The sequence below is a fragment of the Vipera ursinii genome, assembly GCF_947247035.1.
Source record: "Vipera ursinii genome assembly, chromosome: 1".
In the NCBI taxonomy this organism is placed as follows: Eukaryota; Metazoa; Chordata; class Lepidosauria; order Squamata; family Viperidae; genus Vipera; species Vipera ursinii.
In genome coordinates this window covers 48063439-48079975 of record NC_139512.1, presented here as the reverse complement: position 1 = coordinate 48079975, position 16537 = coordinate 48063439, and the positions used below count along the sequence as shown (strand labels likewise).

Below are 16537 nucleotides of genomic sequence, written 5' to 3'. Positions count from 1 at the left end.
AATGGACTCCAGAAGATGGTGGAAGACAGGAAGGCCTGGAGGAACGTTGTCCATAGGGTCGCGATGAGTCGGACACGACTTCGCAGCTAACAACAACAATATATAAACTGGCTGTAATTGTACAAATTACAATTAATTTATAATAAAAAAAATCTTTTTTTGCAAATACTGGGCTGAGTTACTTCAGTTCTGAAATGTTTCTTCAAAAAAATAAAATACATATTTCAAAATAGGTTATTGTGAAATATTTTCACGAAAAAGATAAACAATCAAGCTTAATATATTCTGTTCTTCTCCCTTTTTTGCAAGTGAAAGTGTTGCTTACTCTTTTATAGACCCTTGATTATTATTTCCACTAGTTGGCACATTAGGTTTTCCATTAGTTCCATTAGTTATTAAAATCAAATTTTAGACCTCTGTCTATCATTTGAGACTTACACTGAAAAGGATAAATCTTACTCAGTTTTGTCCTTACTGATGTTCAGTACCTCTTGAAGTACTACAGTAAGAATCTCTTCAGGTTTCATTGACAGTCTTGGGGACTCAAGTTTGCTATCAAAATGTATTCAAAATGTGAACTCCATCAATGAGAAGAGATGATGTTAGTCCATCCTCATTCAAATCCCAATTCAGTTTCAAAAAAGTCTTGAGAGGGCTAAGAGGCAGGGAGAATAATACTCCTGTTTTAATTGCCAATGCAAATTTGAGATTATTAGGGAAATCCCACAGAAATGTGGATTTCTACCTATTTTTTTTCATCGGCCACTGAGGAACTATTTACAGAAAAAAGGAGATTTGTTTTGTTTTAGTAGTTTAACAGTGGGGAAAAAGAGTGGAAATAATTGCAGGTGCAATTATCTCCATTGAGATGTTTAAATATATAATATTGTCCAGAGAAAGAGAGGATAATGCTTACAATGGACTAAACAAGGGACAAAATTGCCTTTATTTCTAGCTCTCCAGAGGTTAATAAACTATATGTGTCAGCCTCTTCATGATCAAAGCAGAAGAATGCTAGTTGTGAAATTCAGGCTTTTGTCTTCCCCAGTCATTGCATAAGTTGTAATTTAATTGAGTAAAAGAATGTCATAACCTGATTTCTAAAGCACAATTCAGGAAGAGAATGAAAGCAGTAAGCCTTTTCTTTTGTCACCCCATCTGGAAAAGTATGAGGGACACAGCGGTGCAGGTGAGAGAAGGCAGATTTGCTTGCATATTGAATCCCAAATTGGAGACTGCCATTAGGAGCGTCTGTAAATTGTTGTGTAAAAAACAGCCTCAGGCAGCCACAACGAGAGTGGTTCTGTACTATGTACAGTATCTAACAGGAATTCTGATTACATAGGCCCTACAACACTGGGTGATCTGTACCTTTTATATTCTGTTTATAGACCTGAAATAGCAAAGACTGGGGAGCAGAATCAGGCATTTGTCAAGATCATATTGCCAAGGGCTGGATACTTTCAAACTCTTCCACACAAACAATATGCCTGGGTCCAGAGGCTTCCACAAAATCCTTGTATTGGTCTCCATTAGTAATTCTACTAATTGGAGCAATTACACGAAGGACTTACTACTGGGAAGGGAAGCCATTATACTTCTTAACACACCACAGTACTTGCTGCTCTTTAATTAGAACAATCACAGCCACTCACTTGCTCAGAATTATTAGCTGAAACATGTGCTCTGATTTGCTGACACCAGAAACACTCTTGATGTGGCCTCAGTTTTTCAGAGACTATAGCACATCTGCTGTGCATTACCATACATCCCAGTATCATAAGGGAGACAAATACTTTGATTTTTTGTGGATATCTGTAATAAAATAGACTTCATTTGATAGTAGTATGTTTTTACTCACCAAATCATACCTACTGTTGGATTACACAGTCCATATTATTTTTAGAAATAGTGTGTATTTTTCTCTGTGTAAATGCAATCATATCATGTATAACTATCTTATGAAGTATGATTTTTCTAAAAATATTGTACCCAGAAAAAGTTGAGGATGATGAGGATGATGATTTAGTTATGCATCTATGCCATTTTATTTATTCATTCATTTTTTTATTATATTTAATTTGTCCAGTTAACTAACTGGGGAAATTATACAAAATTTGGTAACCTTTTTTTAACGGTACTATAGAAAGTTCTCTAGAACTTGCTGATAGGGTCTGGGTAAGAGTATGTTATACTAACTTATCATTATGTTTTTCAAAACAAGGGCCAAAACTCAAAACTAAACTCCCTGCTACATATATAATAACCACTTTGTCTTTGGTATTTCCAGATATGGAGAGTTGTCTAGATAATACTGAGCAAAATAAACCAGTGACCTGAGTTTATGGCAAATTTGTTTGTTCTTACATATGGGAAATACGTTGAGTATTCTAGAAGTACCTTAGAACCATTGTAACATAATATGGAAAACAATGAATCACATTACAGTAATTTAATAGAATCTTGGGCTAGAAATAGAATATACAAAAAGTCCCAAAGGTGCTTTTCCAAAAGGCAATTGAACTTTCTTGTGTTGTTTTTTCCCCCTTGAAAATGTTTTGCTTCTTATCCAAGAAGATTCTTCTTGGTTTCAAGGAAAGAAAACCAAGAAAGTCCAGTTGCCTTTTAGAAAAGCACCTTTGGGACAACCATGACCTGGATGATTGAGAATCTCCATAAATATGCAAAAAGAAAAGTAATGTCAACTGTCTAAAGAATAAGAAAAATATTGTCATAGAAATTTCTAAGCCGTGGCTCAAAGGCTGCTGTTCTTTTGAACATGATTCCCTTCATTTGATCTTTGTATCCATTTTTTTTCTTTCATTCTTATTCACATCAGACAACAGATGACCTTGTTTCTTCAGCAGAGTGTTCTAACGATGATGAAGATTTCATTGAATGCGAGCAGAGTGTAGGTAAGCCAGGTCAGTCTTCTATTTGGCTTGCTTTTTGCAATTGACAATGCCAATACATATATGTGGGTCTGAATGTATACATATATATGTATGCTCATATATGTATACATGACATATGTATATATGGATAGAAATGTGTATTAAACTATCACTGTTTAAAGCCAAGCATCCAATCCCATGGAACTGGCAGGAGCAACTGTTTGAAAGACTGCTTGTTCAGTTTATTATAAACTACTGTGCTATAAATTTGTAATGGTTTTTGAACTGGCTCTGGTGGGCAGTAAGGAAGCAAATTGAAGAATTTTTTCCTGAAAAATATTAAAAGTCTGATTATTTATTAACAAAATAGGTAGGGGAAAAAAGAGGTATTGCCATGGCTGTTTTTACATCTTTCTGACAGATATGAAAACATGCCTCAAAAGTTCTATTTGTCCATGGGATTTTAAAAGCGGTTAACATGGCAATGTATTTGTGCCAATACTGTACCCTGTTTATTTAATCAGTCTGAGGAGATTTAAACCACAATGAATCTGCAACAATTATTACACTCTGCCATGCTACCTGCAGCAATGATGCTTCAAAATGTATCCACTAAATGCCAAAACTGATTAGAAAATTTTGAAATGGGTTCAATTTCTCCCTTTGAGCATAGATACATTTTGATAATTTTATGGCTTTGAAGGGGGGAATAGATCTGACTGTGCAATATTCAGCAGGCAACTGCAGTCTGTTTTTTTAAAAAATAATAATTTTGTTTTGAGCCTTTCTTTTCTTTAAGTTTCATTTAATTTTTAATTTTGAGGCTTGTTTTGAATTAAAATAGCTATCTAATAGAGAACAGAATTTCATCAATTTTTTGTATGCATTGTAAAAAGTTTTCTGCAAATCTATCCTTAACCGCAAAATACAAAAAAAGTCTTTTCTTTTCTTTTGCTTTTGTTAGAAACAAACAAAAAACATGGGATGGGGTGGATAGGTTATTATATTATTTTGAAAAGCTTTATGTTTGCTAAAAAACAAACTTCAGATGATTATGTTCATTTTTTTCCTGAAGCATTTCAGATCAATACAATAATAGTAATACAAATCATCCAAAGCTAGCGCTTTCACATTTCCACTATTCATATTCTGCTTGCATTTTGGGGTAAGACTTGCTCTGATAGTAGTAAAAACAGTTGTGGCTTTGCATGTAGCTAGGAAGTTCCACAAAAAGGCTAGAGAGCCAGTTTGGTTTAGTGGTTAAGACACCTGACTAGAAAGCAGGAGACTGTGTTTTCTAGTCCTGCCTTATAGCATGAAAACCAGCTGGGTGACTTTGGGCCAATCACTTTCTCACAGGCTAAATAACCTCATGGGATTATTGTTGTTGTTGAAAGTGTATTAGAAATAGCAATAACACTATATCACTCCATGGTGCTTTACAGAATTCTCTCAGCAGTTTACATCACCATTGGCCCCAAAAATCTGGAGGCAATGCTGACAATTTTATCAACCTTAGAACAATGGAGTCTTGAGCCAGTCAGGATTGAACTCCCAGCAGTGAGCAGAGTTAGTCTGCAATACTGCATTCTAACCATTGCAGCACCATGACTCCTTTAGTATATTTGCTGTGTTGAATTATTTATAAACATAATAAAGATGTAAATAAATAAATAAATAAATAAATAAATAAATAAATAAATAAATGAATAAATGAATAAATAAATAAATAAATAAATATAAATACAAAATAAAATATCTTAAGCAACATATAATTAAACATTGGCATTCACGTTGACATACAATTCAGTACAAACTGATTATATTATTTGAAATATGCTCATGAAGATTTTATGGAATCCTAGTCTGGTAATAAAACATCTGCTAGCAAACCACTAAGCTCAGAAAGCACCAAGGACTCCACAATTTAACACAATTTAACTGCATATATTCTCTTCTGTTGATTTTTGGCCAATTTAAGAATAAATACTCTTGCATTAGCAGCTGCTTTGTTGTGCTGCATAACTGATAGCTCAAGATGCTCCTTTCCTAATATTTTTTGTTTCTCAGTCATGTTCTTCTGGAAGAAAGAATGGTGTTTATGAAAAGAAAAGTCATAGGTCTTAAACAAAGTGGTGATTTACAAACCTCATATGGCAGGGATTTGTGAGTTTTGTGAGCTCCTTCAGTAGGGCTGTGCTAGAGAATTTCTGCTATAGAAGAGGTCTTTGACCTTCTTTCTTGTGACTGATCATGTTTTTCAGCTTTTCCTGGCACCCCTATTGTAACTTCATCCATCACACTTGTACAGATATGCTGTCTGCAAGAAAAATAAATAAATAAGGATAGCTATTCAAAAAATAGATCCAAATCAGTTATACCAGATCCAAACTTGGTCTTTTGTTTATAGTATTCAACAAGATACAGTTAGATTGTGACTTTCATGTAGAAAGAGCTAAATATATATTGGAACCCCGCTGGTAATTTTTATGACTTTTTTAAAAAAAATATTTCTCTAATTGCTAATACATTTGCACTTAAAATAGAAACCCCTTTTTTCCGCTCTTTATCAGTCTATTCCTCTTATCCATCACCTGAAGACATGTTGTGAAGACAGTATCATTACTTCTTCCATGGTGATGCATTGCAGTGTTTAGGACCTTGAGATATGGCATTGGTGAATGAATCAAGTTACTACAAATGTAAGAAGTGCCTGTTCATCCATAAAGAAACAGTTTAGAAACATAAGAGTCCTGCCATACAACTACTGAGACAAAAAGAACTTCAAATTACATTAAAATGGCCACCAAATTGTGCTTTGGTCATTATCCCCTAGTTCAGGGGTAGGCAACCTCGGCTCTTTTATGATTCGTGGACTTCAACTCCCAGAATTCCTGAGTCAGCATAGCTGACTCAGGAATTCTGGGAGTTGAAGTCCACGAGTCATAAAAGAGCCAAGGTTGCCTACCCCTGCCCTAGTTGATAAAACTTCTAGAAGCTTCTGTTTTCTCAACACATTCCCATTTTTTTTAGTTTGAAAGTAAATGCTTCCAGCTTGTTTCAGCCACTGATATATTTTCAGTGCTGCTCCTCTTGTTGATAGGCTGTGTTAGAAAATTTGAATCATATGGAATCTTTTCAGCCTTAAAGGCTATATGTTTACTGGATGTTAATTCTGGCATCACCAAGGAATATAAATGTTCAAGCGTGCGTGAACACGCATGCATTTATTAATACACACAAACATACAAGCACTGCATGCACACACAAATGAAGGCTGTCTTTCACAGAATCTTAAAGTAGGAATAATCCCAATTATCTGTCTGCTTTGATCTATCAACATTGAAATTGCTGCTGATTATCTGAAAGGTACTATTTCTGGAAGACCCAGCATATCATCTGTTAATTTTCTTCCAAGAATTAGGAGAATTCTGTGACCATCGGGCTTTCAGGAAAAAGGTCATTTTAAAAAAAAAATTCTTCCAAGTTGTTGGCAAGGTGTAGTAATTACAAATTGATGACTTGATTCAAAGGACATTTGATCAACTTTCTTATTCTAATTAAATCTGTGAACAGAATGTTCAAAGCATTGAATGAGCTCCCTGAAAATTACTTTTTTAATTTATTAATTTAATTTTTTTCGTTCAGATATTCAATACGTTATTTCCAAAAAGCCATGCTCGTATTTTTTAAGCTCGGCTGAGACAGTTTCTATATTGGTTACATTTACATTTTCTGAAAGTTTGCTGGACAATTTGGAGGTTGCTAGGCTTCATCCTAGCACAGACTACTTCAAAAATGTATTAAGATTAAACCACTAAAGCTATCTGATATTTTACCCCCAAAAAAGTATTGTAAAAGAACCATCATCTTTGCTATTTTCATCCAGTTCTGTCAAAACCAGAATCAGCTGAAAGCCTTCAGTGTTTTATTGTATTATAACTAGTGATTTGATTTTTCCCCCCAAACTGATTTCAATTGCATCTTGTTGCCTTCCAATTTCAATTTCAAATTTAATTACATCACATACATACAATTTTAATGCAAATCAGATCTTGGATTAATTATGTATCCTTATTAGTAACTTAGAGCCTACTCAGTGTAGAATCCAAGAAACAGATCGTCATAAATCTGTGTATATTTTATCAGGTTAACTAGGGTCCTTTCCTCTTTCCTATTTTTCCACAGGGAGAAAATTGTTTATGTATCATTAATTAAAATATGCATCTAAGTTATGTACTTTCTTCATCCAAGAGATTTAATAAGGTGAAGATGGGCAGCATATAAATTTAATAAATAAATAAATAATAAATAAATAAATAAATAAATAAATAAATAAATAAACATTGAAGAAACCAAAAACATTTTTCTTGATAAGAATGTGCATATATTAATATTCTATAGCAATAAAACTAACTAAAAGATAGAATGTAAAAAAAAATACAACTTGGAATTTGTGCAGCTTTTTCTTCGTTACTTTTTTGCTTACAAAGGTTAACTCTTGCTGAAGCACTTGCATGTAATAGTAATTATTTTGATAAGTGTGCTGGTGTGTGTTTCTCACTTATTCTTGGTTATAGGAGCAGCTATACCACCAGACAAGCAGAAGATTATGGAGGTAGCCAGAGAAGGCCATGTCCTGCTATTCCTTCAGTTCCTAGCCATTGTCATTTCCTGTTCCCCAGAAAATGGCATTACAAGTGTCAGATAAACTGCCCTGCAGCCCATAAACTAGATGCCTTCATTAATCTCAGAGCACTCAGTGGCATTTTCAAGGTTGAAATGTGATTCAACTACCAGTCTGGTCACCTTCTGTACATGGAATGGGATACAGACTGCAAGAAAACTTGGCTTGGCTTCTTGGCACATTTTGCTAACCATATAAACTCACACATCCCACCTATCATTTGATTAGCAGTATCTACAGACCTAGTTGCCTGACCTGTCAGAGAAACAAGCCAAATAACATAAAATTATAAAGCGTGACTATTTAGTGAGGATAATCAAGTGAGAACCAATGAGCACCACACACTAGCATTCATTGTTACTTGATCCCATTAAATGCTGCTAGTGCAAAGGTTACCTCTGTGCTAAAGGAACATTCAGCTGACCTGTGGAAAGGTCAAAAATAATTGATATTGAGGTGTCATCCAGAAGATTTTTGTTCAAGAACAGCAAACTAAAACAATTGAGATGAGGAGAAAAATTCCAATCAAGAGCTTATTGCCTAATAAATATATTCACAAGTCATTTGGTAGATCATCTAAGTAAATGCCAGATCCTATAGCTCCTTTCTGGAGCCCTCATTCATTCCTGGTGCTGTTTTTCAGGATAGCAAGAGTGTTTGTATAATTTCCAAATATATAGATATCCAAAATGGAGGCCAAGTTGAAAAGCACAACTAGTCAATATTGTTCATTGGAACTTTCAAGCTACATGTACATGTCTTTATGTCTACAAGAAATAAGCAAGTTTTACTCTTTTTTCATGCAAATGTCTTATAGGGTTCCTTTAATTAAATTTGCATTATTCTTTTAACTTGTCCTTTCCAAGCCCCAAAAGCACCTCTCAAGGATCTGATATCTATATGTATACTATATACTGTGTGTGTGCATGTACATATATATGTACACATACAGTATTTTTGCTTAGAAGAAAATAAAACTGAATTGATAAGTAGCCGTCATCACCTAATCTTCATGACCTCATTTAATCCTGTCATCTACTAAAGTGGAGAGAGATGCATGATATGTTAATTAGCGTGCAAAGCATGTGAAATTTATAGAGCAATTTTTTATGTGATACTAAATTTTGCTTTCATTTGATTAAGTGATATTTCAGTTTCCCAGTTATCCTTGGGAAAGGCTGGGGCAGAGGGAATAAAAAATTTACACATATATCTTTAATGTCTGCATGATTAGCCTTGGTCACATAAAAATATTTAAGTTGATTGTATATATTTGGAATAACATTTTCTGTCATTTCACCTCATTTTGTGCCGCATGAATTTTTGGTGGTTGATCATTATATATATATATATATATATATATATATATATACAGTATATATATATATAATGTGTGGTACTACATTACCATTTCTTTTAATTTGAAAGTATTTGATGCATTCTTTTTTAAAAATAAAATTATTTCTGGAATAATTCCAACAAAATAATCATTCTACTCAAGAGAAATATAGATCTGCAATCAAACTAAGGCAACAAAATCTTTTCTTGCCATCTAAATAACCTAAATTTTCATTCTGAAGTAAATTCACCCAAGAAAGTTGTGTGCTAAAGAATGAAGTTTCTTGCTTCCTATTCATTTTTATTCTTGCACCATATTCCCACCTTTCTTACCCCCTTCTTGTGTGGAGTGCCTCCTTCTTGCTTTCTTTTTAGATGTTCTTTGACTTTCGGAAAGACACATACTGTATCAGATGAAAAGTCCATCTAAAAGCCTCCTCAAAATCTCCAGCATATTCCTCACAGACAAATAGTTGATGGCATAAAAAGAATTTTATTGCAAGTGCAGAATATCTGTCATATACACTTTATTTCTTTTGGAGTTAGTGCAAAAACACATCTTTGTGGCATGAAATAATTAGCTGTCATAGCTACCCATTTATGGCCTTCATTAACTAGTGCATGGTTGTGGTGATGCCATCTTGTTTCACAGAGTGATGTGTTCAGGCTAACCTAGCAATTCTAATTTTGTGGTCCAGTTGGGGGAAAATATTTATTTACACTTTAAAATACGTTTTAGAGACAGCTTATTTTCTTTTTTGGCTAATTTGTGCAAATATCATTGGCTATTTCAGCAGCCCCAATTTTTATATTTATTTATTTATTTTAAAAAGTTATTTTGGTTTTCTCCTTCCCTCCCAACTTACCCCCACCCAATAGCAATCCTATAATCTTCTTTATGTTCATCTGTCATATTTTTGTGTCTTGGAACTCACTGTTCTTGTGTGATTGTGCGATTCTGTTCTCTGTTTGTACGATGTTCTATTTCCTCATACTCACTTCCTTTCCTGCCTACTTCTTCCTTCCCTTTCAATCTTTCCTTGAAGAAATTTCACAAAAGGGCAAAGATATTTGATATCTCCAACACTGATGCCTGTGTATAGTATAGGGGTGTAATAACTTTGGAGAAATTGCATTACTTGGAACTTATAAATACTTGAATAAGTTTGAATCTGTATTATTCCACTACTAAAAAGACAGCTTTGTGGTGGGGATCAAAGTAAAATAGTCTTTACACAGTGCTTGCAACTCAACAAGAGCTTTTCAAGTATATATTATAATAATAATAGTAATATAAAATACTACAAAATGCATGTTTTAATTTTATTTATCAAATTTTTAAACCACCTGTCTTTTTAATATTATAGTAATAATAGTAATATAAAATACCACAAATGCATTTTTATTTTTTATCTTATTAAATTTTTAAATACACCTATCTTCCTCACAGGGGAATCCATGATTTAACTGTGATTTAAATACAACCCACCAAATAACCATATCATCAAATACAACAATGCACCTAATTTTACTCAGATGATCTCTGGAGAATCCAGTAAACAGAATTTTAGATAGACCATGGTACTGTTTAAATAATGTGATTGAGAAATTATAGCAATTACTAAAAATTGGATAATTTGGAAGTTTATAAATCTGACATTAATTTTATTCTTTATAGTGTCAATCAAAGACGTTTACCCTACCTTTCTGGCCTTAACAAAATGTTTAGGGGAGAAAAACGGTAGAAGCAGATATCAGGAAATACAAGATGAAAAAGAAGGCAATGTTGTCAAACTGATATTTTGTGAATGAAGTTGAGTGTTGCACTGTCAGGAAACACCAGAGACTGTATTTTGTGTGCTTTGCTTATACAACAAGCTGAAATTTCCAACTCTTTTCCATAGTTTTCAATAAGATTTCAGTTTTACTAACCTGAAGCAACATTAGTTGTGCAGTTAACTAGTGGAGTTGTGCAGTTAATTAGTGCAGTTAACTTGTGGACTTCAGTTCCCAGAATTCCTCAGCCAGCATAGCTGGCTAAGAAATTCTGGGAGCTGAAGTCCACAAGTCTTAAAGTTGTCAAGGTTGCAGAACCCTGAGCTTGGGATTTTGGAGCAAACTACACATTAGGGCTTTAAAAAGTTTAGCTATCCATAGACATGTAGTCAGAACTCCTAAACATTTTCCAATGTAGCTCACTCTTTATATATAATTTCTGTTTAGAAATGGATGTTAGTTTTGGGTTGTTGTTTTTTTTCACTTATGAACAAATGTCGAATAATGGTGTGATTTATTCTACTTGGTTTCATAATGATCCTCCCGAGTCATTTCAAATGCCATTCCAGAGGGTCTCCACACTTAAGGGCAACTTTACAGTGGTGGACAGACTGCAGTGGAAAGGAAGAAAATGGAAAAGCTTTCTCAGATAATTTTATTTTGCAGTTTTTACTCTTTCACTCAGACCTCTTCAACATTGTGCCCTCTAGAAGCATTTGATTGCAACTGCCAAGGTTCCAATCAGCTCAGCCAATAACGAGGAATTCTAAAATACTTAATCTAACAGACTAAATAGATTAAAAAAGACCGATCTAAATGTTTCTACTATCTTTATATAATGTCATCATTTTTTCATAATGATAATATTATCAGTGCTATATAAATTCCAGTAAGATAGCTTTCTTCCTTTTTAAGTATTTGGTTAAAGGAGACTTACGTAGAACTAGCACTTCAGGCAAAACTGTTTCCCATTTTATATATATGTATGTATGTGTGTGTGTGTGTGTGTGTGTGTGTGTGTATTTTTGAAAGAAATGAAATAGTGTGTGTGTGTGTGTGTGTGTGTGTGTGTGTGTGTGTATATATATATATATATATATATATATATATATATATATATATATATATATATATATATATATATATATATATATATATATATACACTATTTCATTTCTTTCAAAAATTATTAATTACCCATCAGGGAATAATAAATATAGGATGCTATGAAATTTAAAATAATGAAAACAAATGCAATTAAATCCAGTGAGAGAGCAGTTCTCGATAGGTAATAAATTCCTTTGATTCTTAATGCAGATCTAATTAGTTTGCTGTTACAAATGTATATGTAGAGAGAACATATTCACATATATCAAGACTGGCCACTTTACATGTTTTTCTCAAAACTCAAAATGATGAATACAAAAAAGGTATTTTTAAAGGGAACTGTATTTTGAAAATTGATGAAAAATACACATATCAGGGAAAATGTATGTATGTTACAGGTGTGTGCATATATTACTGCAATCATTTGGAGCAGGTAGTTATTACTGGGAAGGGCTGCACTGATCAGAAACACAATGCAACATGAGAAAAGTTGTATTATATATACAGGTATGGCCAGGAGTTCCTTTTTTCTGATTTTTGTCTTTTTTATTTTGGGAGTTGGAAACAATTTTGTGAGTTTTCATTTTGATTTTAATAAAGTTCAGGAATTTAGGACTTATACCAGAGTTTTTCCATGCTTCCCACCTCAGAATGGCAAGGAACAGTGCTAACTGTTGACACCTGTGCTAACAAAATTAGGATAGGAAAATAAAAGAAGAGGGTGCTGTGTAATGCTATGTAACTTGTAGTCAAGAGAAAGGAAATAAGAACAATTAAGAAAACAATAAATAAGATACCAACTAAATAAGTCACCGTTTGATGTAGAAGTAAAGGGACCAGGCTAGAAACCAGGAGACTGTGAATTCTAGTTCTGCCACAGGCACAAAATCAGCTGGCTGAATTTGGGCCAATCACTTTCTCCTAGCCCTAGGAAGCAGGCAATGGCAATCCACTTTTGAAAATTGCCCTGTTCACCGCCCTGAGTCCTTCGGGAGAAGGGCGGTATACAAATTAAATTATTAAATTAAATTATTAAAATCTTGCCAAGAAAACTGCAGGACTTGTCCAGGTAGTGGCCAGGAATTGAAGGCACACAGAAAGAAAAGCTGGTATTTTTTAAAAAAATAACATTTTCCAAGGAAAAAGAAAACATTTTTATTATTTTTTTCTTTTATCTGCCTGTTTATTTATTTCAGTTTGTACACTCCCCAACTAATGAGTACTACAAAACAGTAAAAACAGTGCAACAATAAGAAAAAAACAAAGAAGGAAAAACTGAGTAGCAACAAACATACACTTGTTGTAATGACTATACCCATCCTAATCAAAGGCCTGGACAAACAGCCAAGTCTTAATGGCCTCTCTGAAGTGCCAGTAGGATGGGAACTCAGGTAAAACCTCATTCCACAGGGCAAGTGCTGCAACAGACAAAGCAGACTTCCAGGTCTGACAGGTGATATTGTTTAATGGAAGGAACCCAGAGCATGTCTAGCCTGCTGTATTAAAACAGCCAGACAGATAGTAAAAGAAATACTGTAGGTGGGCCCTCAAGTAGCTGATCCTATGCCATGTGGGGCATTATAAGTAATACCAAGCAACTTGAATCACATCCAGAAGCAAAGTCACAGATTAAAGATCTTGCATGACATACCAAAGCATTTCCATCACTGCCACATTCTGAATAAGTTGAAACTTCTAGATGATCTTCAAGAGGAGACCCATGTAGATTGCATTTCAATAACCAAGTTGTAAGCTGACAGCACTGAGTGACTATGTGGGTTTCCCAGTTTAGGAAGGAGCACAATGGCAAACCAGATAAAGGCTTCCCTGGCTACAGCTGCCACCTACTTATTGAACAGGAGCTATGAAACCAGCACATTCCCCAGATTGTATACCACTCTTGAATAGGGACATCTGCAGACCTGGGTGGCTCAGTCTTGCTAGGAATGATTTGGAGAAGATTTTCCCCATTCACTATAGTAAATTAACTATATGGGTATATAGATACATAGTAGGAAAGTATAACACATGTTTCCAAAGGAAAGAAAAATATTCCAACACTTGTCATAAACTTTGGATCCTATTATTAAAAGAAAAGTCTTGATATCATAGAGAGTTTTGAAAGAGCGATTTTAAAGCTCAGTTGGTTGGTTGGTTGGTTGATAAAATGATCAGCATCTTTTTCATGAACAGAAAATATCATAAATGTACAAGATCAGAAGTAGGAGAATAATTATAGAAGTTCTATAATGGAGGGGGGGAAAAGTAGGCTTTTATTCCAAAATTGTCTCTGCCAAAAGATAGAATATTTTGAAATCTGAATAATCTGAGATCTGCAGATTTCCTCCCCCTCCCCCCCTGCTCCCCTCCACCCATATTCTAAGTGCAATAAAATTAAGTTTAGCCAATTCCTGTGTGGATTCTTCTTAGCTTGGATTGGAAACAAGCATAATAGTACGAAGTACTGCAAGTTACTGCATGCAGAGTTTCAAATAAGGCTATCAGTAGGATTAACTTTATGTTTTATTATTATTTCATTATTTTTTATTGTTATTTGTTGAGTGGGAAGTTACATAAATTTAATGACTGACTTACTGCATTCATAATGTTTACTTAACCAACAGAAGCAGAGAACTTAAGCTAAGGAAATTCAGTGTGATATGACTCATATCGCCAAACAGTTCCACGTGATTGCTGAAGAGAGAGAACCGAGACACAAAAAGTAGCTGTTGCACATTTAATTAATATATTAATTTTTGCACTTGGCTAACATTGCTGGATTTATTGCAAATAGGTACTTTACCATTTTGTACCTGGCGATGACAGTTTCCTGCTGTTGCACTGCTCATTGTTGCATTACACACAGTTGTGCATCCTTACATTTAAGCTGTCAGTCAAAAGTGTAGTTAATTTAATCACTTATGTATAAAACAATTTCTTTTTAAAACTCTGCTGATAGCAAATCTACATATGACTTCCAATACTACATGGAAAGAAAGATTTTTGCTCACCACCTAATAGCTCCTGACTGTAGAGCTTTCTTTAGATAATACTGTATTATATAACCTAATTTAATATACTATGTACTGGTTATTTGCCTATGTTTCCAATAGTGCCTCTCAGACCTGATCTGTAAACTAGCTGAACTAATATAGAATCAAAGCAGAATCGAATTAGGGACACTCTTAGGAACTGTCCTTGGTGCTGATATTAAACATATTTTTCATAATTTCCTTTGCTGGCATATTAAAAATATGGATCAAATATCACATGTATGATCGTATGCAGATGGTTGGAAGAGGGCAAGGAAGGTAATGAGAAAAATGGAGAAATATTTAAGTTGTCTGTTACATTCCCTCCCCCCTCCCCAATGTTTTATCACTAGGTTCGGTCATTTTAATCACTGGATATACAGTATTGGGCATCTTTATGTTGCTGCTGAAACATTATATAGTATATTTGGTTCTGATTCATTTATTATTTAGCTGAACAGAAAAAGGGAAAGAGGGGAAGGATGAGGAATCAATCAAATTATATGTACTCCTTTCTTCATTTCTTCCTATTTGTTAGGAAGAGTTAGGAAGTTCTAGTTTTTCTATATGAAAACAAGTGAGAATGTAATTTTTGTGTTTTTTCAAAGGCTAAGGACATCCAATTTATGTTCATGTATAAATAAATGCCTGGTTCTAAATAATGTATTTTTCAGAGGGAAAAATTTGGTGTTATATGTAAGAATGAAATATATATGACTAAAATTATCGAAAAGGATCATATATATTGTAATTATACAAGTAGTTATCCAAGTACATTAATAAATACACCACAAATTTACTTGTTGAAAGAAAAATGAGGGAAAACCACTGCTAAAAACCTCTATTATCATTTAATAAAATGAAGATTATTTAAGGATTTAATTGTAACAAATATAATCAGGTAATACAAGGTAATATTATTAAAAAATAAAAAATTATATATATATATATATATATAATATATATATATATATATATAATATATATATATATATATTATATATATATATATGATAGCAGTGTATATATATATATATATATATATATATATATATATATATATATATATATATATATATATATATATATATATATATATATATATATGTTTAAGTATTTGTCAAGGCTTTTTGAATGGACCTTGCTAATTAACTCTTTCATTCCTGTTTTGGCCCGACTCAGGGCTTATCCACAGGACATAGTCAACTTATGACAGCTCATGAGCTGTCATAAGTTGACTATGTCCTGTGGATAAGCCCTGAGTCGGGCCAAAACAGGAATGAAAGAGTTAATTAGCAAGGTCCATTCAAAAAGCCTTGACAAATACTTAAACATACATTTGCCTTGCCTTCCTGCTAATAAAAGAGAGAAAGAACCCATGGCTCAGGAAGTTAAAACACTGCCTAATATATAATCAGCCCAGGTTCGAATCTCAGATAAAGGGTATGACTAACTGATGAGAACATAAAGAGTTCGAAATGATCATCTTAGCCTCCCAAATTCTTTATTAGCAATTTGAATAATTTGCATATATATATATATATATATATATATATATATATATATATATAATTTGTTTCATTTCATTTTATTATTATTTCTTTATTAATGAAGTAACAGCCCTTGGTAAAGCATAGATGTTTTCTTCTCTCTATCAGAGATTTCAGATTTACTCAATAAAATGGTGAAACCTTGACAGAATG

The 16537-nt window shown here is 33.5% G+C and overlaps 1 protein-coding gene across 4 annotated transcripts in view; it reads left to right on the top strand.

The window, feature by feature from the left end:
• NRXN3 (neurexin 3) overlaps positions 1-16537 on the top strand; it is a gene marked incomplete at its 5' end in the record, with an annotated part of 1287103 nt that overhangs the window by 1246985 nt on the left and 23581 nt on the right. For 3 of the 4 annotated variants that reach the window (XM_083375237.1, XM_083375240.1, XM_083375238.1), the window contains one exon: positions 2840-2924. In XM_083375237.1, the coding sequence (XP_083231363.1) occupies positions 2840-2924 (85 nt within the window). The remainder of the gene's footprint in view (positions 1-2839; positions 2925-16537) is intronic. The other variant, XM_083375239.1, reaches the window with a different exon arrangement.